The sequence below is a fragment of the Zootoca vivipara genome, chromosome 4 (genome assembly GCF_963506605.1).
Source record: "Zootoca vivipara chromosome 4, rZooViv1.1, whole genome shotgun sequence".
NCBI classification, from domain to species: domain Eukaryota; kingdom Metazoa; phylum Chordata; class Lepidosauria; order Squamata; family Lacertidae; genus Zootoca; species Zootoca vivipara.
The window spans coordinates 48,525,911-48,550,053 of NC_083279.1; the positions used below are offsets into that span (position 1 = coordinate 48,525,911).

The 24,143-nt window shown below is 42.4% G+C and overlaps 1 protein-coding gene across 1 annotated transcript; it reads right to left on the reverse strand.

The window, feature by feature from the left end:
• Positions 1 to 23,227: 23,227 nt before the first annotated feature.
• On the reverse strand, positions 23,228 to 24,013 carry LOC132592003 (uncharacterized). The gene has a single exon (XM_060273675.1). The coding sequence runs from the start codon at positions 24,011 to 24,013 to the stop codon at positions 23,228 to 23,230; it is 786 nt and encodes a 261-aa protein (XP_060129658.1).
• Positions 24,014 to 24,143: the final 130 nt, after the last annotated feature.

The window sequence follows — 24,143 nt, forward strand, 5'->3', positions numbered from 1 at the left end:
CCGGTCCCGGATTCTGCAGTCCGGAACTTGGAAGGTAAGACTGGTAGGTCACTGGCACCCCTTAAAAAAGCTCATCCAAATTTTTCCTCCTCCCTAAAAAAAGTTGAACTATGACCTGAAGCCCTAAACAAAAATGGGCCTCCATCCCTCTTAAAAGAAGCTCAACAAGTTTGACCTAAACCCAAAAAAACAGGGCTTCCCTTCCTTAGAAAAACTCAACAGCTTTGACCTGAACCTCCCAGTTTTAAACTCTGAGTAGATCAGAGTCTATTGGGAGGTGGCCACCCCTGATTTACAGTATACAGATGCAGGAGGAGGGGCAGACTGGAACACCACTGCTTTTTATAAACATCACTGTGTCTGTCAAAGCTACAGCCCCCCCTCTTATTCTTTTCCTTTTAGCCTTGCAGAGCCACCTTAGTCAAATTGAATCCTCTGCATCCTCATTAAATCGCCAATAGAACTCTTAATGCGATTCCTGAATGCTCATTAACAACTCCCATTGAAGAACAATAGGGTGAAATGGTCAGCTATCGAATCATGCCTGGGGATATCTGCTCGATTGTCTTAACTGCTTAACTACTGGTAGCCACTTTGCTTTATTTATTTGATGTGTTTTTGTTACAGCTGTGTTCCCCCCCCCCAGCAAGTGGAGACTTAGCTGCTCTTGCTAAAGCAAAGCCCTTTCCACTTCAGTTTTTGGAGGGGAAAAGTGCTGGTTATGGTCTGTAAAATACATTAAATTTTTTGCTTCTAGGGGGGGCAGCTGCCCCCTGCCTACGCCCATGCTGTAAGAGACATGACTTTGATTTCTGCCATTGTGATAGTACATTAAAGTTGCCCTTCCATGCACACCCCTATGTTACCATTCAGGACAGGCCTTTCAGAGCATGTAAATGTAAGGAGTAATAAGGCTCCAAGTGGCTTAAGATATGAGCCTCCCTATCCTGCTGTACACTAGCTGTTTGCTAAGTCCTTCCTGCCATATAATACTGACCACGCTCTTAAGTCTCTTTCCTCCCCCCCCTCTACTTCTGCCCAAGCAGGGTTGCTATAGTAACTTGTTGTCTTGACCATGCAGTCTTTCACAGTTCGTGGTTGCTTCTGTCAGCATGCTTTCAGGCTTAACTGAGCTGTGGTGTCAGAAAGCTTTTCTTTTAATGTTCCTTTCTCTGAGAAATAATAATCTTCTTTCTCCGTGTGTATATATATAAAACCAGCTTGAGGTTGTGTCATGCAGGAGAGGGTGTAGAGAGTACTCTGCCCAACCAATTTGCACTACCTCAATAGTCATTTCCTTCCCCCCAGAGAACCCTGGGAATTGTAGTTTTGCCAAAGATTTCTAACAGAGAACTGTTGGTACCCCTCACCAAATGACAGTTCTCAGGATCTTTTGGGGGTGAGATATGGTAGTCAAAACTCTCATGGTGAATATCAGATGAATTTGCTTAGTGAGACTGAAAGGATATCTTGTTCTGATTGGGATTGCATTCCCTCTACAGGGCCAGGTTTGGGGATGTTCCTGGGGCCAGCATTGCTGCTGCGTGTCCAGGAAATGGCTGTGGCTAAAAGGGCTTTTGCTATCAAAGAACAAGCCATCAGTAAATCACACCATTCAAAGTTGGAAAAACACAGCCTTCACAGCCTTGGCTCAGTGTCAGCAGCACATCGCCAGCCAGTCTTATAGCTTGCCAAGACTGAAAGACCACAGCCATCTAAGTCCCCTCCTCTCCAAGCAATTTGAGACTGTGACTGCATGGCAGCCTGCCTCTGCTCCACCTGTTTCAGCCCTCTCCTAGTTCTGGGAGACAAATGGGGAGGGGAGCTTACCACAGCAGGAGGGGGAGACACCTGTGACTCTTTATCAGGCTGCCTCATCTCTGTTCCTCCCCCCCCCCTTTTCCTTTTCTGTCATGCACACATGGAACCTTTTTATATTGCCATGTGATTAATTAGAGAATCTACATACAGGGTTGGCTTCCAGGCCTGAGCTGTTGTTGCTGGCATCTGTCTGTCTCAGGAGACAATGAAGTGCGCCTTGGGAGTAGAGTGAAACCGAGAGTTACAACACCTGCTGTGGTTGTAGAGACTGATAAGGGAGAAGATGCTGGGGCAGATGAAGGCATCCAATTGTGCTGATGCAGGTGTACCGTGGCGTTTCTTCTCTCTGTACTCCTCCCAGCAGTGGCCACTCCTCCTCTGGTCATTGCTATTTCTCTGGTCATCTCTGTTTCTTGGCCTCCTACTCACCTGCGTCAACTTCTGTCTCTGATTCTGGACTTCTCTCTGCCACCAACTCTCCCAGCTTACTAAGTCCTTTTACCTCTTCCCAGTCTTCTCCTCATCGTTATCCTACCACTACATCCTGGGCTCTGAGCCTTCTTCCCTTGGTGGTTCTCCAGCTGGTTGCTCTCACCATTCCTCTGTGTCCAACTAGACCATGACATCCGCCTAGTTTTGGCTGATCATAGAATTATAGAGTTGGAAGGGACCATGAGGGTCATCTAGTCCAACCCCCTGCAAAGCAGTAATCTTTTGCCCAGTATGGGGCTTAAACCAATGACCCTAAGATTAAGAGTCTCATGCTCTACCAACCTTAAAATCCAATCAGAGGAAAATTTACTCGGAAGTACAGTCGTACCTTGGGTTACAAACACCTTGGGTTACAAACTCTGCAAACCCAGAAGTATTTTCGCTGCGCATGCGCAAAGCGCGAAAATCACAGAAATTGTGCTTTGCGCATGCGCAAAATGGCGCTTCGGGTTATAGCCATTTTGGGTTACAAACTGTGTCCCGGAACGGATCATGTTCGTAACCCGAGCTACCACTGTAATCTGCACTGAGTTCAGTTAGACTTATTCATATGTGAGTGCCCATGTTGAACCATCCTATTGACTGCTGACAGAATTTCCATCCTGTTGGCCACTGTTTTTACCTAGTGCTACAAATCTTTAAAAGCTCCTCTTGAAAACAAAATGGAAAGACACTTTCTAAGGTATTGGTTTCACACGTTGTCTCATGTCCCTATGACACTGCAGAATGCAGATCTTTTATGGATGTTCTTTTGTTACTCTGTGAGGAGGCTGCCTGGAGCTAGGAGCTGACCTTTATTAGAGCAGGTTTGAACAACTTTGGTGAGAAGGATCAGCAATTGCCTCAAAGGGATAGGAAATGAGAGAGCACTGTAGAGGCTGTGTGCTGAAGTCCACTGAAAATGGATTTTGACAAGGCCAGAGCCCAAATCAGAAAAGGTGAAATTTCCAGGAAAGGCATTCACAGGAATTCACACAGTTCTAAGCAAGCTGTGTCTAAAATGCATATTTAATATCCTTCTGGAGAAACTTCTCCCATGCGCAAAGGAGTAAAATCGGTTTAATCCGTTTAATCTTTTTAACACGTAAATGAACTTAGCAGTTCAGCAACTCTTCGTTTTTCATGTCCTGTCACTTTAATTTTCAGGAGGCATGTGGCTATTTGGACAGATTAAAATGTAAAAAGAAGGAAAGTGGTTTTCTGGGGGAGGGGAGTAGGGGAAAATCAGCCTTTTTGGGGTCACTTTTCTGAAATGTTAATCCAGAGCGGACTCTGGGTCCAACTCATGAAAATTTCACAGTCAAATGCCCAAAGTTTTCATAAGGAGAACTCTGCTTATGGGACACTGGAGCACGAGAAAGGAAGAAATGGCATTTTTGTCAGATCCTCAAAACCTTTGTTTGCTTGGCAAGTGCACAAGCATCATCCTGCTTTCTGTTTGCTGAGGACTGATAGGTGCGGTTTTGGAGATGTCTGTTCCATGTGACTTCCCTCTGACCAGTGCAAGCTCTCCATTTGGAGGAGTGATATGGCAGATAGAGATGAGGGTCAAAGTACTTCCTAGGGCAACAATCATTAGCTGCATGCAAAATGTTATCACAATAACCAGGTTCACCACAGCTCAGGCAGACCTGTTTCCTCTTTTAATTTCCTATACTCCTGCAAGATTAGAATTCCGTAATACTAGACATTGAGCACATACACATACACAAAAAGCTGCAAAGGGTCTACCCCACCCCCCATAGATACGTAAGGGGTGTGAGTACAGCCATGGGACACAACCGAACATTAGTCTGGAGGGGGAAACCCCACACTCACTCTCCAATAACAGCTGCATGTGACCAAAGGTGCATACAATTGGTTGGCATATTCACTCTAAAGAATATTGGATCAACAGCAACTATACCACTATAAATGGTAAGTGTGAAAAGGCCCTTAAAAAGGATAGCCTTGGTGATTATGCACAGCTTTTAGTCAGACTTCAGCCTCACATTCATCTAAGTGCTCATTATGCACCAGATGGTAGAATAAAGTAGTTGCTTAAATACAATGTAACTTGCTATAACCTGGTATAGCACATTATTATAATATGTTGCATGTATTCTTGCACACTTAAAAACTAAAAATATAACTATACTGTATTTGTTGATCTCAAGAGATCTACAGAAGTTGCAGCTACAATCAAAGTGGAGAAAATGGATTGGATTTATTATTTACATTAAAGGTAATAAAGACCAAAAAAAGTAAAGGCATAATAGATGTAGAATCAACAATTTGTTTATAGTTTTGTTCTAAATATATGGAGCTTTACTGAGCAGATGGAAGGAGCAGCAAGAGCACAAAATAATTAAATTAGAGAAGGAACACACACCAAAAGGATGTATAGTTTATTGTTCTGTTGACTTAGATTTGATACAGTGCATATGAGAGCATGGTAGCACTGTCTGCTAAACCGAGGAGTAAATCAAGGTGGGCCAGTTCATCAACTGCACTGAGGGCCGTCATCACTCAGAAGGCCCTGACTGACTACCCATTCAAAGCATTCACTTATTCATTCATGCCATCATACATACATATATTAATACAGAACTTCATTTAGTTGTTTGTTTGCTTATTAAAACTTACCAGTACATTCCTTCATTCACTCACACCTGCATTCATTCATACCTTCATTTAGTGGTTTGTTTATTCATACCTCCATTCATACATATTGCAGAATGGTCAATATTGAATGTGTACTGGCAACATTTGGTCTGAAGAGTCCTTCTCATATTCAGGGGAAGAGATTGACTTGGAGGAAGCAGCGTTCCTCCTAGGGGACAGTCCTGATGACCATCTGCTACAGTTCCATCAAAAGTATATGTCAGGATTATTGTAATTATCATCTTCATACTGTCCTTATCACCTCAAGCCACTCCTTTATTTCTTCATTCAGTTGCCTATTTTATTCTCTTTGCCTCTGATTTTCATCGCATCACACTCTTTTGTCACCCCTTCATTGTTTACCCTGTCATGTTCAACGGAAGATTTTTGTGTGTGTCCCCTTATCATATTTGCCTTCTTTATATTGAATGTATGTTTCTTTACATTCTTTGGGACCTTTTCAGTTTTCAAATGAACAAATGAAACTCTCTAGAACAGCATCCCCCAACCCTGCCCCCTCCAGATATTGTTGGACTACAATGCCCATCAGCCTCAACCCACATGGCCAATGGTCATAGATGATGGGAGCTGTAGTCCAATACCTCTCAAGGGCATGAGGTTAGGGAAGGTTGCAGGAGCTCATCATGGTCTCAGGCACAGGTCTTTAGCAACTCCTGATAGCCATAAAACACAGACATACACAACTGAGAGGCAATGGGTGGAATCTTGAACTTTCTACCCAGAAAGTACGCCCAACACCACTGAGCTATGTTCTCTTTAATTCAAATCTACCATGATCTCTTGCACTTACCTGTGATCCTTCTTAGTCTTTGATTTTTCATGGATTTGTTAAATTTATTTCTTTAAAATATTTATGATTTGCCCAGGGAAGAGGTCCGTAAACTTCAAAATCAAACTTAAACCATAAAAACTGAAACAGAATAAACAATCAAAATAACAATTAAAAGTGTAGCAGCAAAGCACACACATTCTAATGCATCTCATCTGTCTCAAAGGTCTGCAGAAAGAGGAGCACCTCCACCTGTTCTTATAGCATCAACTTACCATGACTTGGGACGTTGTGCATTTTCCATCTGTGTACCCCATCTTACCTGTTTTCCCCATGCAGTGGCCCAAAGGATGATTTAAAAAAACAACAACACACCTATAATTGCTATTCATCTAGTTTGCCTATGATTTGAGCACCTTTTCCAAAGAGAATTTCCCTCCCTGGAAAAAAGAGATTTCATCAAAATAAGACTGAAGAAAACACCTATTCTTTCCAGGCTCGGGGGCGGGGGGGGGGGAACCAACAGTCCCTACCTAAAGTTCTTACCACAATGTTTCATTTCATTTTTAAGCAACAATTCAAAATATGAGACTCTTTCATTTCCATGAAACCTTTTTGAAGTGGCTTAATTTCTGAAACATTATGATAATTTAATGTCAAAATATTGATTTAAAACCGTGCCTTTTGTTTGATCTCAGTAGAAATAAATATTGCATGCTTCAACATTCCTGAAATGAAGTTGAAATATATTGAGTTTGCTAGGCTTTACTTTGTTTCATATTAAAACACTCACATACACATAACGGAAGGCAACATCTTTGATGCTGGTTCATGCTTGGCTCCAGCATGTAGATTTTATACCAAGATTTTATAGGAATAACTCTCAAATTTGAATCTGTCCATCTTATTGGAAGAAGATAACTTATGTCCACAGATCAATGGGTATATCTTTGGTCTGCATGATTTTGTCCATAAAGCAGGGGGAGGGAACTGTAAGCCCAGGGGACAAATGTGGCCCACCAGCCCTCTCTATCTGGCTCTTGGGACTCTTCCTTAGACATGCTGTCTTTCTCCCTAGCAACATCCACTTTCCGTAAGTGTCACACCCACCTTGAGTGTTTGTACCTGGCTGGACGTGCCCTTGAACTCTGATGGTGACTATCACTTGTCTGGATGGATGGTAGAGATGGGTGTGTGAGTATGTGCAGGAGCCAGCCCACCATACAAAAGTGGAGTTTGCATTCATTGCTTTGCCCACTTTTGCCTCAGGCATAGTCAGGCATAGGCAAACTCTGTCCTCCTGATGTTTTGAGACTACAGTTCCCATCATCCCTGACCACTGGTCCTGTTAGCTAGGGATAATGGGAGTTGTAGTCCCAAAACATTTGGAATTTGCCTATGCCTGACTTACGGTAGAAGAATTTGTATGCCTTGGAAGAATTTGTATCCTGAAAAATGGGCCATTGATGATGATGATGATGATGATGATGATGCAACTCGCTAAAAATAAAATTATGCCACATTCCAAACCAACATTAAAAAGTTGATTATGGATGCAATCAGTAGTTCTCATTAAGATCAATGGTGCTTCTGTGCAGATCTGTATAGGGCTGTACTGTAGTGTGCATGCACATTAGAACTCAGGATACCTCAGAAGACAGAGCAAGAGACTCTTCATCTCAGGGTCGTGGGTTCAAGCCCGAAGTTGGGCAAAAGATTCCTGCATTGCAGGGGGTTGGACTAGGTGACCCTTGTTGGCCTTTCCAATTCTACGATTCTATCGTCACATGGATAGAAAAGTTACTTTCCTCTAAGGAATCAATAATACAGTACACTAGATTTGCATTATGCTTACTTATGCAGCACTAGGTCTTGAGGCATTTTAACAACTAACAAATGTAATGTGTCTGTTCTCTGGTTAATTGATGACAATATTAACTCACAACACTTTTACTACTTAATACAGTACCTATAATTTGCAGAAAGGGCTAAGAGGAACAATATGCTCCAATTGCTACTACTGATCTCTATGTAGTAATGGATGCCAAAGCCCACAGACAATGTATTTGTATGATGCCCAGGCTAAAAGTGAACCTGATTTGAATCCAGGAAGTTGATAGTGTCTAAATATGCTTCACATTCCAGTAGATGATGTACCATCAAGGTGTATTTGGAGTTTAAACTATCATGCTTCAAAGTGATGTGCCAGGATGGATTTTTGAAAGTGTTTCTTTTCCATAGATCAGCCTCCTCCAACCTGATGACTTCCAGAAGTTTTGGACCAACTCACGCCAGCCCCAGCCAGCATGGCAAATGGTCTGGGATGGTGGGAGTTGGAGCCCAAAACATCTTGAAAAGGCACCTAGTTTAAAAAGACCATTTAAAGGACACAGAGGACCAATAAAGGGATGAAAGATGCCCACAGAAACCTGACCTATTTAACCTTTGGAGTTTTTGGTTTGGCCTCTCACTTTTGCTTATGAATATGTGTTTCTTATTAAATCAGTGCATATAATTGGTATCTAACTTTAAAGTCTACCAAGTGATGGCTTGGTACTCCCTCCTTATGCAATTTGCCTAAATCCTCTTTGAACTAGTTTAATACTTTCTTTCTTTTTCTCCTGCTGCTTTAGTTGGCAGATCTAGTCACTGTGTGTGACAGAAATTCTGCCTCAAATCTTGGATGGATTAGTCTCTTTCCCTAGCTACAGTCTGAGACCTCAAATAACTAGTTGGCAATCATTCACTGTTTTCTTAAAAACTGGCTGCACAATCCTAACCATATCTACTAAGAAGTAAGTCCCACTAGATTCAATGGTGCTTACTCCCAAGCAAGGTGTGTGGGGTGTGTGTGTGTATTAATATTATAGTTTTAATCACTTGAAGACCCAATGAGCCCCAGTGCCTATCAGTCTCCACCTTATTGCCAAAATGAATGTGACCACGTTAGAAGCCATCTGGCTTCTTGAGGCTCAGACAGATGGGAACAGCAAAAGTTTTTGGAGTAAGAGACATGCTGTGGTGGTACATCACATGATCCTGTTTTAAAACTCAGTTGCTGGACCATGAGCACTAATGGTCAGCTGCTGTGTCTAGAGCTCACTGAAAATGAAATTAATGAACTTCCTAGAGGAATACAGTAGCATCATTATGAAAGCATTAAAAGAACACAGTGTGGTGGATTAAATGGAGAAATAACTAATCATTTCCCAAACCTTACAAATGATGGAACTAGAAACAGATCAGTAACATATTGAATGAATAGTGCATGATATTGAATGAATAATGCATGATATTGGTTTAGATAATCAAATACTTTTGAAGATTGAACTCAAAAGGTCATCTAGACATCCCACATCATTAATCACTATTAATTAGACACAGTATATCCCAGACTGGTGTGTCCTTCATTTTAAAATACACTCTTAAAAAAATCAATAATAAGATGTATATGCTTAAGCGTCACGAAGGAAAATAAGAATGCCCAGTGACTGCTTGTGTGCTAAAATGAAAGAACGTACAACTGAGAAAACAAAGAATCATGTTTGCAATTTCATTACTGAATAAATAATGGTGGGTTTTCAAGAAATGCAGTCTCCCTGCTGTTGTCATTCTTGCTCTAATTTCCCTCCATGCATATTAAAGATTTTGAAAAATCTGAACCATTCTCTTTCTCTCAAGTCTGTGTGTTTACCTTTTCACAACCCTTATGTTTAAGCAAAATTAAATAGACAGCACTAAGGTAGCCTCAGCTGTGTGACAAAAGCTGAAATCTGTAACCTGTACTAATGTTGCAGATTAGGCACATTGGCATAGACTTGCTTATTTTGCATAATGTACTGTACGTCTGATAGCTGGGAGCCAGGCAAAAAGCTATACAAGCACTGATGCTTTGTCTGCAACTAGCAGAAAACCTCACTTGAAAACTCTGAGAATTCAGCAACATTGCTCACACACTTTCATAGCCATGAGATCTAGAAATTTGTATTTTATTTTATTTTAAAAAGAAAGTGTCTTTTTAAAGAAAACATAATATACAAAAGATAGCCTAGCAAGTGCTGTCCCCAGCAACAGGAAAAGGTGGGATACAGATTAATAGTGAGAAACTGATACTGGTAAGATGAAGACCTCTCAACATCACATTATGTTATTTATTTAATTTCTATACCGCTTTATATTTTTTAATAAAAACCTCAAAGCGGTGTACAACTTATTAAATCAATAAAACAATAGCCGGGTGATGTTCCTCTGGCCTCATGAGAAGCCTCTTCAGTGGGGCTGGTGAGGGTGGGCCCCGCCCCCTAGGCCAGGTGGTAAACAGCCTGTTTTCAGATCACACAAATGACTGTGCCCCACAGTCTATGCATGTTCAGCTGAAAGTCAGATTCCTTGCATGCACTGTTGTATGTTCATAGGAACTCCCTCCCTGAAAACCCTATAATTTAAGCAGAGGAAACACAGAGCTCCAAAAATGTGATATACATAAAAGAAATACAAATAATATATGTTTTATAATCAGGGGAGGGAGGAAAAGAAGATGATTTGAACTCAAACCAGGAGAAGAAGTTGTAACTGGCTCCACCAGCAGCTCATGCATCCAGAATTCTGCTTTAGTTAGATTTAGCTTGTTTTAGCTTCTTGCCAGCATTATGTGAAATAAGACTCCATCAGAAATAATTTTATTTTAGTAAGAAGATATCAACTTTAAAGAGGCTTGTCAGTACTAGCGCAGAAAAAGATAAACAGCCTCCAGACAAACCAACCCAACCAAGTCTTCAGCTTGCAGAAGGTTAGAAGAATAAAGGAATAGATTTAAAGCAAAATGATAGCTCCATTACAAAGCACTGGCTCGATTCCACTGGGAACCAGGAGCCTAATGTTTGCAAGAGCATTGCATCTCAAGAGGATGCCTAAGAAAGAGGCATGAGCAGCAGTCTTGGGCCGTTTAGTAGGCAACAGAGGAGGAAATGGTGAGCCTCCCTCCTCCTCCCCTCCCCAAAAGGCAGCAAAGGTTCAAATCGAAAAGTGGCATAAGCCTGCCTTTTATGCAAACTATTATGGTATAACAAAAGCATTTGTTGGTTCAGCTTTTGCATTCCCATCCATGGCCAGTCTCCGGCGCTGTCCATGGTACTTTCCCAAGACTTTACCCCACAGAAGGGGGTCAATTTTCAGCAGAGAACTTTCCTACTTGTACTCCTCCTTCCACAGCTATAACTTGGTAGTGCAGATGTAATGTATGTAAATAGTACCAAATTCAAACACACAGTAACCAATATTAACAACAACAAAAACCCAAATAAAACACGCCACCAGCTTTCACTGGGACTGGTGGGCTGTTTCCCAGATATGCTTTCTGAGTCCTGTATGTGGAATGTTGTGGACATTCCAGTATGATGTGGAATGTTGTGGACAGGGATGGGGAAATGGTAGCTCTCCAGATGTTGCCAGACTACATCTCCCAGGTAGGTTTCTTCTGTTCAGTTCCCACACAACATCTCTCTCTCTCTCTCTCTCTCTCTCTCTCTCTCTCTCTCTCTCTCTCTCTCTCTCTTTAAAAAAAATACTTTTTATTAAATTTCCCAATAAAAAACACAATTCAATTATTTCAATTATATCCAATTATACATATACATATCAATTAAGCCAAATATTATGCCAAATCCTAAAAAAAAAAAATCAGACTCCCCATGCTCCAAAGTCCTGGGATTCTAGATCACTGTTAGCACTGCCATCCTAATCCTAATATCAAAATCTTGCTGTTATCCACCCTAGTCCCGATCTTTTCAACAGTCCTTCTAGATGTTTTCCTCTCTCTTTTATCTTTTGTCGCAGCTTCTGAGATAAGCATCAAACAAGATTTAACACAATCCATTTTTCCTGTGTGGGTTTAGATTGCAGAGATCAGCTAAAGGACGAGGAAAGCTGTAAGTCAATCATAAGAGGTTATACATCATGTTAAACAGCTGTTCCCGCCAAAAAGCTGGACTCGTGCAAAGTTTAAGTTTGGAAGAGGACTGAATATGATCCGAGGCTTCCAAAATGGTGCTGGTTTGTGTCGGATTGTTGACGCGGCAAGAAAGGAAGCCTGGACTAAGAGAGATTTATGGGGAGGTTGGACTGGATAAAAAACACACAACATATCTCATTGTTTCCATACTCCACCCTTTGAATCAGTGATAACTACAGTAAACTAGTTCCAAATGAGACAGTGTTTTGGCATGTCTTGCTGGGCTATTTGAACACCCTTCCTACCCTTAAATACTGTCTTGGATAGAATTTTTGAGAAGTGCTAAGTTTGCATATTCAAAGAAGGAAAGAAAGAGGTGAGGCCTCCAAATGGTCCTGATTTTTAAAAATCAAGCTTTATTTTAATTTAAATATTTGTTACTTATTCTGCAACACAGAAGGCTGCAGTTAAAATTCAAAATTAACAACAGATATCACAAGCATAATAAGCAGAAGAAATACACAGGTAATAACATAAAGAAATAAGTTCATGTGGAAATAGTCATCAAAAGCCTGAGTGAACAAGCCATTCTTCAGCCTTCACTTAAAACACACCAAGATTGCTGCTGCCAGATCTAAGAGGGAAGGGAATTCCTTAGTCAGGCCACTATCACTGAGAAATCCCATCTCAAATTATACAGTCCATTTTTTAAAAAATAAAAAATCTGAAAAGTCCAATGTGTTTTGAAGACCCCCTTTTTTCCAGAGGATGAGAGATGCTGCCATGACTGCAAGACCTTAGCAGCAGAACCTAATTGCTCCCAGAGAAGGTCACCATCAACCAAAATGTGTTCAGCTCTTCAGTGTTTGATAAGAAATGATATCATTTTCAAGTTTTTAAGGCACCATTTTGAGGCCTCACCTCTTTCTTTACTTCTCTTGCCTGCTCCCATTTAGGTTCGCATACCCAGTGTTGCAGGATTGTAAAATAAGAAGTGGAACTGAACCCACCCCCCCAAGCCCTAATGGGGAACTTTCAAGCGTTTTAGTGGTCCCTGCTGCATTTTGGTTCTAATGCAAAATGGCAGCTAGCAATGAACACAGTTAAGTCCCTTAAATAATACATATTTTACATGAAAGCAAAACAATTTGTAATAGCTCTCTGGCCTCTCCAGTAGCTACAGCTATCATGGGGTAATCACTCCCTTAGGGAATTCAAAGTACTCATCTGTTCTTCATTTTCTGCTTTACCCCAAGGAAGTGATTATTCTGTGCCGATGGTCATATTCTTTGTCATGCCTTATTGGTTAATTGCAGCATGCTTTTTTTTTTTAAAGGAAATCAGGTGAGGTTGCTGAAATCCCTTTAAGATAGTTTAATGCCTTCTGAGCTGGTAGTGACGTGGACTAATTAACCATCCTTGAAGAAAATCCAGAGAGCCTCTTCCAAGAGGCAACATTTTCTCTCTTTCCCTGTACACAGACCGTGGTGAAGTCACGCTCCTGGTATCTCATGCACACCCCCAGGCTCTTCATGTCAAAATACACCAGCTGAGCATGTAGGATAAGAACAGCCACAGGCTTTCCTCTGCTCCTAGAGACATTTCAAATCTATACGTTCCCCTGATTAGTATAATGTGCTGCATCTTTCAAAGGCGTCATCTGCCTCCCTCTACTTCCCACTGTCAAGAATGGGCCGCTTTTCAGGAGGGCAGCACCCAAAAAAACCACCACACAACAGAAACACACACACACGGGGACGCACAAACACAGAAAAGGCTATAAGTGTATATTTAATGTTTACATCCAGAAAAAGCATCAAAACAATTCCTTAGCATTTCTAACTGAACATCTATTTGAAATAATTGAAACTGAAATGTTAACAGAAATTACATTTCACTAATCCATTTACAATGGTATAAATTGCTTCGCATAGCCAGCTGCCAGGCTGACTGCTCTAGTTAATAACTTTAATGCTAACGTCCCTTCAGGCAAGGAGACAGACACACCGCTGACTGCGGATGGTTTTGCTGCGGCCCCTTGGCTATTGTCCAGCCTCTATAGGAAAGCTAAGCTCACAGGTTTAGTTGCTTTCCTTATCTCTTACTAACGTTGCAGCTACTGAAGTGCTACTGAAGGAATTTTTTTATTTAACGTTGCAGCTGTTTAGTATAGCAATGCAAGCTAAGCAAGGCAGCAGAGAGGATCTAAAACTAGGATGAAGAATCTCGGGTCCAAGGGTTGAGGATGGCCCTCAAGGTATTCCCATCCAGCATTTGAGACTCTCTCCCAGGCTGCACCCGTCACTGACCCTGCTCCATATCCTCAAGAGCTTCTGCCTGGCTGGAATTACTGTCCTTGAGCAGTAATAACAACTTGCTTGCCTGGGTGAAGAGATGGGTGTGAGTGTGCTGAAACTTCCAACTTTTGCATGGTTGGAACGTCGGCTGTTGTACAAAGGCAGGCATCACACCCATTGCTCCACCCACTTTTGCCTCTGACCACACCCATTTTCCTCCAGCCACACCCACCACTGACATTTGCCCCCTGGGAGCTTTCCCTTGACTGAGAGAATGTGGCCTTCAGGGTGATAAAAGTCCCCTACTCCTGATTTTAAAAATATTTTTATTTTTTTAAAAAAGACCTACTTGGAACGCCCTCCCATCAGATGTCAAGGAAATAAACAACTATCCCACTTTTAGAAGACATCTGAAGGCAGCCCTGTTTAGAGAAGTTCTTAATGTTTGAAGTTTTATTCTGTTTTTAATATTTGTTGAAAGCTGCCCAGAGTGGCTGGGGAAACCCAGCAAAATGGGCAAGGTACAAATAAATTATTATTATTATTAATTATTATTATTATTATTATTATTTACTTACCATGAATCTATTTTATTTAATTTTCAGTAACAGCTGTGACAAGTGTGCAAATGAGGTGCACCTCTATGTGCCTTGAAACTTTAGGCTAAGGTAGACTTAAATCGAAATGAATAACAACAATCAGTTAAATATCTATTTTGGCAAGTGACCTTTTAGTAATATGCTTTAAAAAATTCTACAGTGGTTGCTGAATTGATGATTTGACTTACTGGTGTTTTAATATAATTTATAAACTGCCCTGGAATTTGATATTGAAGGTAGGTGTATAAACATTTCAAATAACCAACAATAGTAACAATTGCATTTTTTTATTTAGCTAGTCAAATCCTATGAAAAAGGCTTCACTTGTATTAAGAATTGTGTCATCAAAAACCGAGAAGAGCGCTTGCCATTATTGCTGTTAGGTTATGTGTACCATCTGAAGCAGATATTTCTAGGCAACACAAAGCAAATCATCAACTATATATAATTGCATTGTCAAGCATTAACAATGAAATAGTGGAAGCCATAAAATAATGCCAAGGTTTGTCACCAATAACACATGCATCACACTGTGCCTTATCCGACTTGAAGGGACTGATGAGTGGATAGCGAAAGGTCATTATCTTCCAGCCATTATGAAATTAATTTCAGCTGCAGTAAAGAAGAAACAGTGGGAAAAGTATGAAAATAAATTGGAAGTTAATCAACGGATGTTCCACAGATAAACCCGAACTGGATCTTCAAGCACCCCTTGTGCTCAGTGAAGGCTAGATGAACAGATTGGAGCATAAATCCACTTGATGAGAATGGAAAGCTTCTCTGTTATTAAACATAATTACTAAATGCCATAAAATAAAATGCTTTGGCCAGTTCAACAATGTGACTGGATGTCAGTTTTCTGAACACGTTCCATTAATCTATTATATTTATTATTTGTACCCATGCAGAAGGTCAATAAAATGAGGTTCATTGAAGTTCATGTAGCTGTCTGTACTAAGAGGGATAGAGATGTTTCCATTTCTCCCATTTTTCTTTTACATCTCTGTGCCTCACCTCCAACCCTGAGTTAGTCACATGCAGTGTTGCTATTCATGATTCTGACCTGAGATAAAGAACTGAAGCTTTTATACAGTGAAAAGTGGGTGGGGGGCCCCCACAATGACTGATTCATGTGGATATTAACACCTTCCCAACACATTGGGGGTGTAGGAAAGCGGCTATATAATTCTATTTAGATACCAGAGCTCTGGAAGCAGAATTGCTGTTGCATTTGAAGCTTAAAGCAGAATAGCTAAATAATCCATGTTTGGAAGCACCCGTCTGATATTGAAATGGGGAGTCAGATTGAAGCATTTTTATTTTTTTTAGATCATAAAATGCTTTAGAGTCAAGGAATTCAAGTGAACCTATGGGATCTATGATTTTTAAAGGTCTTTATTGTTTTCTGCTAAATCACTTATACCCAGTCCCCAGATCTTGAGGGGCAATTAGTTCTACAAGCCCCTTTGAAATGAATGAGAGAGACCTGTTGTTCCACTCTGACTCATCTCTGTAGAGCAGGGGTCAGCAAACTTTTTCAACAGGGGGCCGATCCACTGTCCCTCAAACCTTGTGGGGGGGCAGGACTATATTTTGAAGAAAAAATGTATGAATGAAATCCTATGCCCCGAAAATAACCCAGAGAGGCATTTTAAATAAAAGGGCACATTCTAGTCATGTAAAAACATGCTGATTCCCAGACCGTCCGTGGGCCGTATTGAGAAGGCGATTTGGCCGGATCCGGCCCCTGGGCCTTAGTTTGCCTACCCATGTTGTAGAGCATTGTCTGGCACACTCCCCCCATGATTGTGCCCAAAGCCCAGATTTCTCCTCCTGAAGACTCATCTTTATCTTACAGCTGATTAGTTAGTTAACAGTTTGCAGAGCATTTGCTAGTCAAAAATAAATACAGCTCAAGCTGTAAATGTTTTAATTAATAAGGTACAAAAACAGTACAGCCTTTTCATGATTCATTGCTATGGAGAGTTTTAGAGTACAAGATGGTTTGGGAGAGCTCTAAAGATGTAACATATGATAACATTTGACAGATGGGGATTCTCAAAAATGGAATGTACCGAGTTGTTATAATAATATCAGGCACATGATGTTCACATGTGCTCCCCCTTGCCCTGAAAAAGCTAGAATACAAGCAATATTATCACTTCAGTAGTCTTGGGCTGCCATCCAAAGCAAATTTACTTGGAAGATGTATGTCCCATTAAAATCAAATATATGTATTTAGGATTGAGGTGGACAGTTCAACTGTAGTCTTACAGAGGCAACATAAATTTCACTGCCCTGCAGCTATATGACATTCCTAAAAACATTAATTTCATGCACACATTACACAACAGAGGATGTAATCTAAAGCACTTAGCACTGATTTATTAATTTTTTTCCAGTTTGCAGATGTTGTTGCTGCCATGTAAATCACAGTTGCTTAATAGCTTTTTCTGGGATCAGGCACATTGACTGGCTCTGTGAGCTATCAATTTTATGACTTTTTATTTTTTTAAAAAGGTCTATTTTCTTCTGCATGTCTAGTTACTTTCAGATGCTGATGTGCTCTGATAGATCCGACATATAGGAATCCTACTAGTTGCACTTTATATTAAAAACCATTAAGAAATCAATGGCTACCACAAATTTCTAATCCAATGTTGAACTGCACACAGAGACTGTGTAAGTCACTCATTGGAAGTCAATGGAGCTCTAAAAAGGGGACATTTGGTTTATGAAAAGGTCACTGAACTAATTGATGTTCCTAATTGCAGGGATGGGGGGGGTGCTTTGTTGCCTGACAGTGTGGTCTACTTATTATTGTACACGGCAACAGAGTAATCATTGCTACCTCCTAAACCCACAAAATTATTCTGCAAACCAAGCAGATCCATTAACCTCCAGGGACGCACTATCCATACTGGTCTCCCACATTGTTCTCCCACAGGGATCTCCCACTGGTCTCCCACAGGGAGGTACAGTATTGTTCACATATTTCTAAATGACCTGATCGTGACAATGGCTTAGTATTCAAACCAGATCATCAGAATCCTACCCTTGATTACGATGAAGGCCATATGAACTGGTATAGATAGTGAAGTCTCTAAGCAACACAAGGCACCATGCTCAAGACCAGCTCTGACAGTTCACTTAGGGTATCCACCAGGCAATTAGGGGGATAGTATACCAGGACAATTCCTAGCCTGTCCCTGGAACCCAACACCTAGAATGCAGCCAGTGTCTGTCCAGGAAACCTGTGTAAGGAGGATGACTTATGGAGAACCATAGCTACCTCAGGCCAACCAACAATGTTCACCCACATTTCTCCTGATCAGAATGGATCTGGCATTTCCCACCCCCAGATAAAGGGGAAGAAAGCAGAAATTTCATAACATTTGAAAGACCAGGTGGTCCATTGGCTGTCCCTCAACTTACCTCCCCATAGTTCTAGTTACAGATAGGTAGCCGTGTTGGTCTGACGTAGTCAAAACAAAATAAAAAATTGCCTTCCAGTAGCACCTTAAAGGAATCCTGACCATGAGGTCCAGTCGTGACCGGCTCTGGGGTTGCGGCGCTCATCTTGCGTTATTGGCCAAGGGAGCTGGCGTACAGCTTCCAGGTCATGTGGCCAGCATGACAAAGCCGCTTCTGGCGAACCAGAGCAGCGCACAGAAATGCCGTTTACCTTCCTGCTTGGAAGGTATCTACTTGCACTTTGACATGCTTTCGAACTGCTAGGTTGGCAGGAGCTGGGATCGAGCAATGGGAGCTCACCCCGTCGCAGGGAATCGAACCGTTGACCTTCTGATCAGCAAGCCCTAGGCTCTGTGGTTTAACCCACAGTGCCACCTGCATCCCTAGTAGCACCTTAGAGACCAACTACGTTTGTCATTGATATGAGCTTTCGTGTGCATGCACACTTCTTCTGTAATACCAATGACAAACTTAGTTGGTCTCTTAGGTGTTATTGGAAGGATTTTTTATTATTATTTTGTTTCAATTACCTCCCCATAGTCTTGCAAAAGCCATTCTATCAGGCTGCAGCAAGGGAGAATCGGGAAGGAGGGCAATCCATAAGCTCTGCTGAAATGTCAACTCCACCAGGCTTCTTCCTCCATCAAATGTTACCTTGCAATGGCAGTCATTCCATCAAACTGCAGCAAAGAGAGTGAAAGGAAGCAGAGTCACTCAGTTGGCTCTGCTTTAAGATGAGCAATTTTCGGCATTCTGTTCTAGATGGCCTTCTTCGTAACTAAGAATTAGTACCTGGTTTTGCTTTTCCCCTCCTCCCTCCCGAAACCTTTTCCTTCTCTGTCATATCTTAGCGTATAAATCAGTGGACAGGAAAAATGGTGCTACTCGATCTTAATTTGTCTTATGAATTGTAAAAGGGTTTTTTACAAATTAAAAGCTGAAATTGTTTATTAAACAGGTTGGAGGAATGAGTCATCTAGAAGTAACCCTGGCTTATTCAAAAGTGAAATTGGACTGAAGAAGAAAAAACTTGAAGTACAAGAAGGGCGTAATCCTGTACCCACTTATCTGGAGGTAAATTCCACTGAATTCCTGCTGAGTAGACATGTATAGGATAGTACCGTAAAAGACAAATTCAAATCTGTACTAAAGAGATAGAATGATCTGTGCTGTTGTATGATATGCAATCTTATTTGCTTTTTGAAGCTAATTTTGGAAAAATTCAAAGGGAAACAAAGTTTTTAAAAATGTTAAAACCAGGCACTTTAAAAAAAGACATTAGATTAACTTAATATATCTATGTGGAAGCTTACACCAGCAGTTAATGACTAGTTTTCCTTAATGACCCATTAAGACTCCAGCAGAGTAGCCACTAACTCTGCTATTTTGCAGAATCTGTTTCAAAGGGACTATTAATAATAGAACCTGACCTTGATTTATAAACCAAAACATTTTTAAGGCTCCCATCTTCTACACACACCTGTCAGTCAGTTCATTTGAACTACTGGTAAATGAGACTTACTCCTAAGTAGACACGTGGAGGCTTGTGTAACATTTTCTCCCTTGGAGCAAGGCCTCAACTGGAAATATTATGAAATCAATAATAACTTGAGAGTTAATCCTCATGTTTTTTAAGCTAGTCGGGAGACTTGGGGAAACTCCTGAAATGATAAATAATTTAAATTCTCAATTCTGTTGCCGAAGCAAATTTTACTGAGCAATTATGAGTGTGGAGAGAACCTGGGGAGCAGAGCCTTGCAGATGCAGCATATCAGAGACCAAAATGTGTAACTTACATGTGTAACCTGACCAGTTTTCTATTTTTAAGACCTTGCATTTGCTGTTTGCAGAACAAGGTAGGGAGGCAAACTGAACAAAAGAATATAAACAAAGGAGACACCTTGCCTGCTGCCATGAATCCCCAGCAGCAGAGGTTATTAAGCAACATTCTGCATGCCAGTCAAACACAAAAATTTCCTTTATATTTTGAACAGTCATGAAAATTCTCAAGGCCGGCCCTCGACTTTCTGCTGCCTGAGGCAGAAAAGCAAATTACACCCCTCTCTGCATAGCCCTAACCAAGTTGCACAACAATTTTTGGCAATGTGTTTTCCCTTGAACAACAATGTTCTGCCAGCGCAACAATAATCCCACTAAGTGACTTATCATAATAAATTAAATAGCTAACAATTTCATGACCCTTTCATGACCCCCAGCATCAACTGCCTGAGGCAACCATCTCCCTCTGCCCAATGGTAGGGTCTTCCCCGAACATTATTGATGTTCGTACTGACCAACTCCCTGAAATTCTAGTAAGCTGGACAAGGGATAGGGAAGCTGTGACCCACCATATGTGGATCATCTCCAACTCCCATCAGCCCCTCTGACCATTGGAGGTGGAGTCCCACATCCTCTGGAGGGCCATAGGCTTCCTATTCCTGCTCCTCGGCTTTATGAACACCCAGTTTGACTGAACAATTCCTTTTCCCCATCAATATTCAACAGAACTTCCTTACTACATTTTAGGCTACCCAGTAACAAAAAAGTTACCTGGGAGACTTACAATGAAAACTTAAAACCATTAAATATACAAAAAATATAAAAACAACAAAATCTAACACATCCTAAAACTATCAACATAGAGTAAAATCAATATGGTTAACTAATGCCAGCACTGAAAACTGAAGAGGAGAAAATGTCAAAGCTTGGGTAAATTAAAAAGGTCTTTAGTAGGTGCTGAAGAGACTGCAGTGTAGATAACAGGTGAGCCCCTCAGAGAAGGGCATCCCATAATGGGGGCACCACCACTGAACAGGCCTGCTCTCTAGTAACGACCTGTCATCATTCACCTGGAGAAGAGCCTCACATAGCTATATATATATCACTATGTAGATATAGGTGAGAGGAGATGATCATGTAATCTTCCCCGAAGACATGCAGATCTAAAGCAAGCAAGAGTTCCCCAGCTACAAATGGCACAACACATTTCAGCAGCTTAGAAATTTCCCATGATTTTATACATCTGCAGGGTAGCAGAGTACCTGTCACCGTCCTCCACACAGAATGAAATAAAGTTAGAAATCTTCTGCAACACCCTTGATAACCCGACTCTCTGAAAATATCAGCATAACAATGAACGCTCGGAGAGCAGAAAAGTGTAATGACTGACATTTTCAATTACCTAGACATTTTTGGAGGAAGAAAGTGGCATGAGGTTGATAAAGGGGTTTCAGAGCAAGTGAATTTATAAATTACTAACATCTAAGATTTTCCAAGTGTAATTCACATCTGAAATAGAATATGCTGCTTCGTTCATGTATGCAGGCACAGCCTAGTCATTCTAGTAACCAGATGTACCCACTGTCCACACATAAAGATGATGGTTCCCAGAAGCGGCATTTCCATGGAATTGCTGTGGTGGCAGCCCCTGAACACTCCTGAGGTGCTGGTGGTGAGCTGATTGTGTGAACTGGCCTATTGGTTTACACTAAGCATGTTGACTGAACTGTTGTTTAATGGCATCCAGCTGAACAAGGGCCAAAAAAATTGAAACTAGCCACATCCTTAGTTTCCCCATGATAATCTGTCCTTAATATTTTGGAACATTTCGCTCCTCTTGCTTCCTCCTAGGTAGAGAATGCAGAGGACAGTATGCAAGGTGGGGAGAACTGCATGGGCGTAGCCAGGATTTTTGTTAGTGGAGCAGAACCTCAGATTTGTATTGATTTTAATTTATCTAAACTACGCCTAAATGGAGAACTGGATTTTGAACCCACTCTACTCATGTGATCGTAATGCACTGAGCAGAGATACGGGTCTCCCTGCTAGATGCACACTGACCCAAGACACTGCAGTTGTGAATTTCCTTGCTCTGGGAAGGAGCCCACAGGCATGTGGCTGTCACTGTGAGAATTGGATGCTGGACTAGATGGGCCACTGGCCCGATCCAGCAGGTTCGTCATGTTCTGCTGGAGTGCCATTGCCTACCAGAGCAAATTATGCTGGTCAAGCTATCTGTCATGGTTTAAAACAGCTATGCTCCTATAAGCCAGGGATGGGGAACCTATGGTCCTCAACATATGGCTGGACCATAACTCCCATCATCTTTGACTATTGGCTATCCTGGCTGGGACTGATGGGTGTGGGTCCATCACCTCTGCTGTCAACCTGCTGTCCCTGGGTTGGCTGAGTATGTTCTGGGCCCTGTCTAGATAGTCATGACTTGAAGAAAATCAAGCAAAGCCCTTTTATGGGAGGCTACTTACAGGCTCAAACCTACACAGGTGTAATCTCCAGATAAATGTGCGGAGAATTGCAACTTAAATTACATACATCCTCTGACAGTCGGTTCATGTTCTTAATGAAAAATACATCAAGGTTGTTTGATTCTTTGGCGGTAGATGGCCATCTAATCTTGAATAAGCAAGAATGAAAATAATTTGATCTGATTTTTGTTGTTTTTGTTTTAAATTTGTTAATTTTTATGTCCACCTGGAATAAAATTTGTTAATTTTTATGACTTTTGCCAAGATCTGGAAATTTTTGTTTTGGCCGAGTGAAAACAATTCACACTCAGGGTTGCATCCAATTAGGATTGGAAATCCCACAGCCTATGAAGATTTTGCCCCTTTCCTTCCCATCCTACCTTTGCACTGTGATGAGGCAACCATTTCCCAGTCTATTTAACTCTTAAAGGAACAGGCACTCTCTTGTAGTCTGGACCTGGCCATGTGTTCATATTAAAAGGGGGTTGCGACAAAATATTTCATTCACACATTTCTGTTCAGTGCTATTTCTTGTGAAGCATCCAAACACTTTATAATCCTCTTATACCAAATATCTGAGATAAGAGGACTCCAAATCCTGAGTATGCCACATTTTCCCATGGGCGTAGCCAGGGGGTTGCAGAGGTGCAGCTCCCCCCCCCCCAAAGAAGTACTGTATATAAATAAAAATACTTAACTAACTGGCCAATTGCGTCACAGATAACTCTGTTCTGCCTCCCCGCCCCGTAATATAAAGCCTGCCCCCCCCAACATAAGTCCTGCCTATACTCATGCATTTCCCCATCATTTAAATTTCTATCCTTGTTCTATCAGGACACACATAGGACTACATTATAGTTTCTTTTTCCGGTTCTCCAAGAACCGCTATTTCTACTTTAAATTCCGCTACTTTCCCAAACGTCAGGAAACCCAGGTTTCCAAAGTAGGGACGCGATCCGTGGCTCTCTCGCCGTTCGTGTTCCCCCTCCCAGGCTGCGTCTCGGCTGCCCTGGGGCCGCCGCTTTAAGAGCAGCCCAGCGAGGGCTGCGGCGGAGGGAGGCGGCCGGCTGGCTGGCTGGCGAGAGACTTAACCCTTTCGTGCGCTCCGCTCGGAGGCAGCCAAGGTTAGGCGAGGGATCAGTGCGATTCCAGCGGGAGGAGAGCGAAGATGCGCCTGCCTGCCTGCTCGCTGCCTGGCTGTGGCAGCGGTGGCTGAAGCCGGGGCGCGCGTCGGGAACCTGACAGCCAGCCTGCCTGCCTGCCTGCCTGCCTGCCTGCCTTCGTCCTGCAGAGCCCGGGCCGGATATGACCGGGCAGGGTCGGCTGTCCTTGCGCTGCTGCTGCTGCCGGGCTGCGTTGTGCTCCTCCTTCCACCTGTGGACCTGCTCGGGCGAAGCTGCGGCGGCGGGCGCGTGGCGGGGCTGCGCCGGGCGCACCTGAGCTGGCCGCCTGTGGGAGCAGCGGGGCGAGGCGCTGAAGGAGAGCAGCGGGCAGCCCCCTCGCTCGACCCCCGACGCGCCGGCGGCGCCGGCGGCGCCCCTTGGCCGCCCTCGCCCTCCTCCTGGGAGCGGCGCCCAGAGCTGGACGGAGCTGCTGCTTTGCCCGCTGGCCGCGCTCCCCTCGCCGGGGACGAGCCGCGGGAGAGGCGGCTGCCGTGCCGAGAGAGAGGCGAGCGAGCCCATCGCGGCCAGGCTGGCGAGGAGCAGGGGCATGTGGATGCTGGCCGCCGTCTTGCTCCAGAGCGTCCTGAATGGTGAGCGGCGGCGGCGGCGGCGGGGTCCGGCGCGGGAAGGGCGGCGGGCGGGCGGGGGG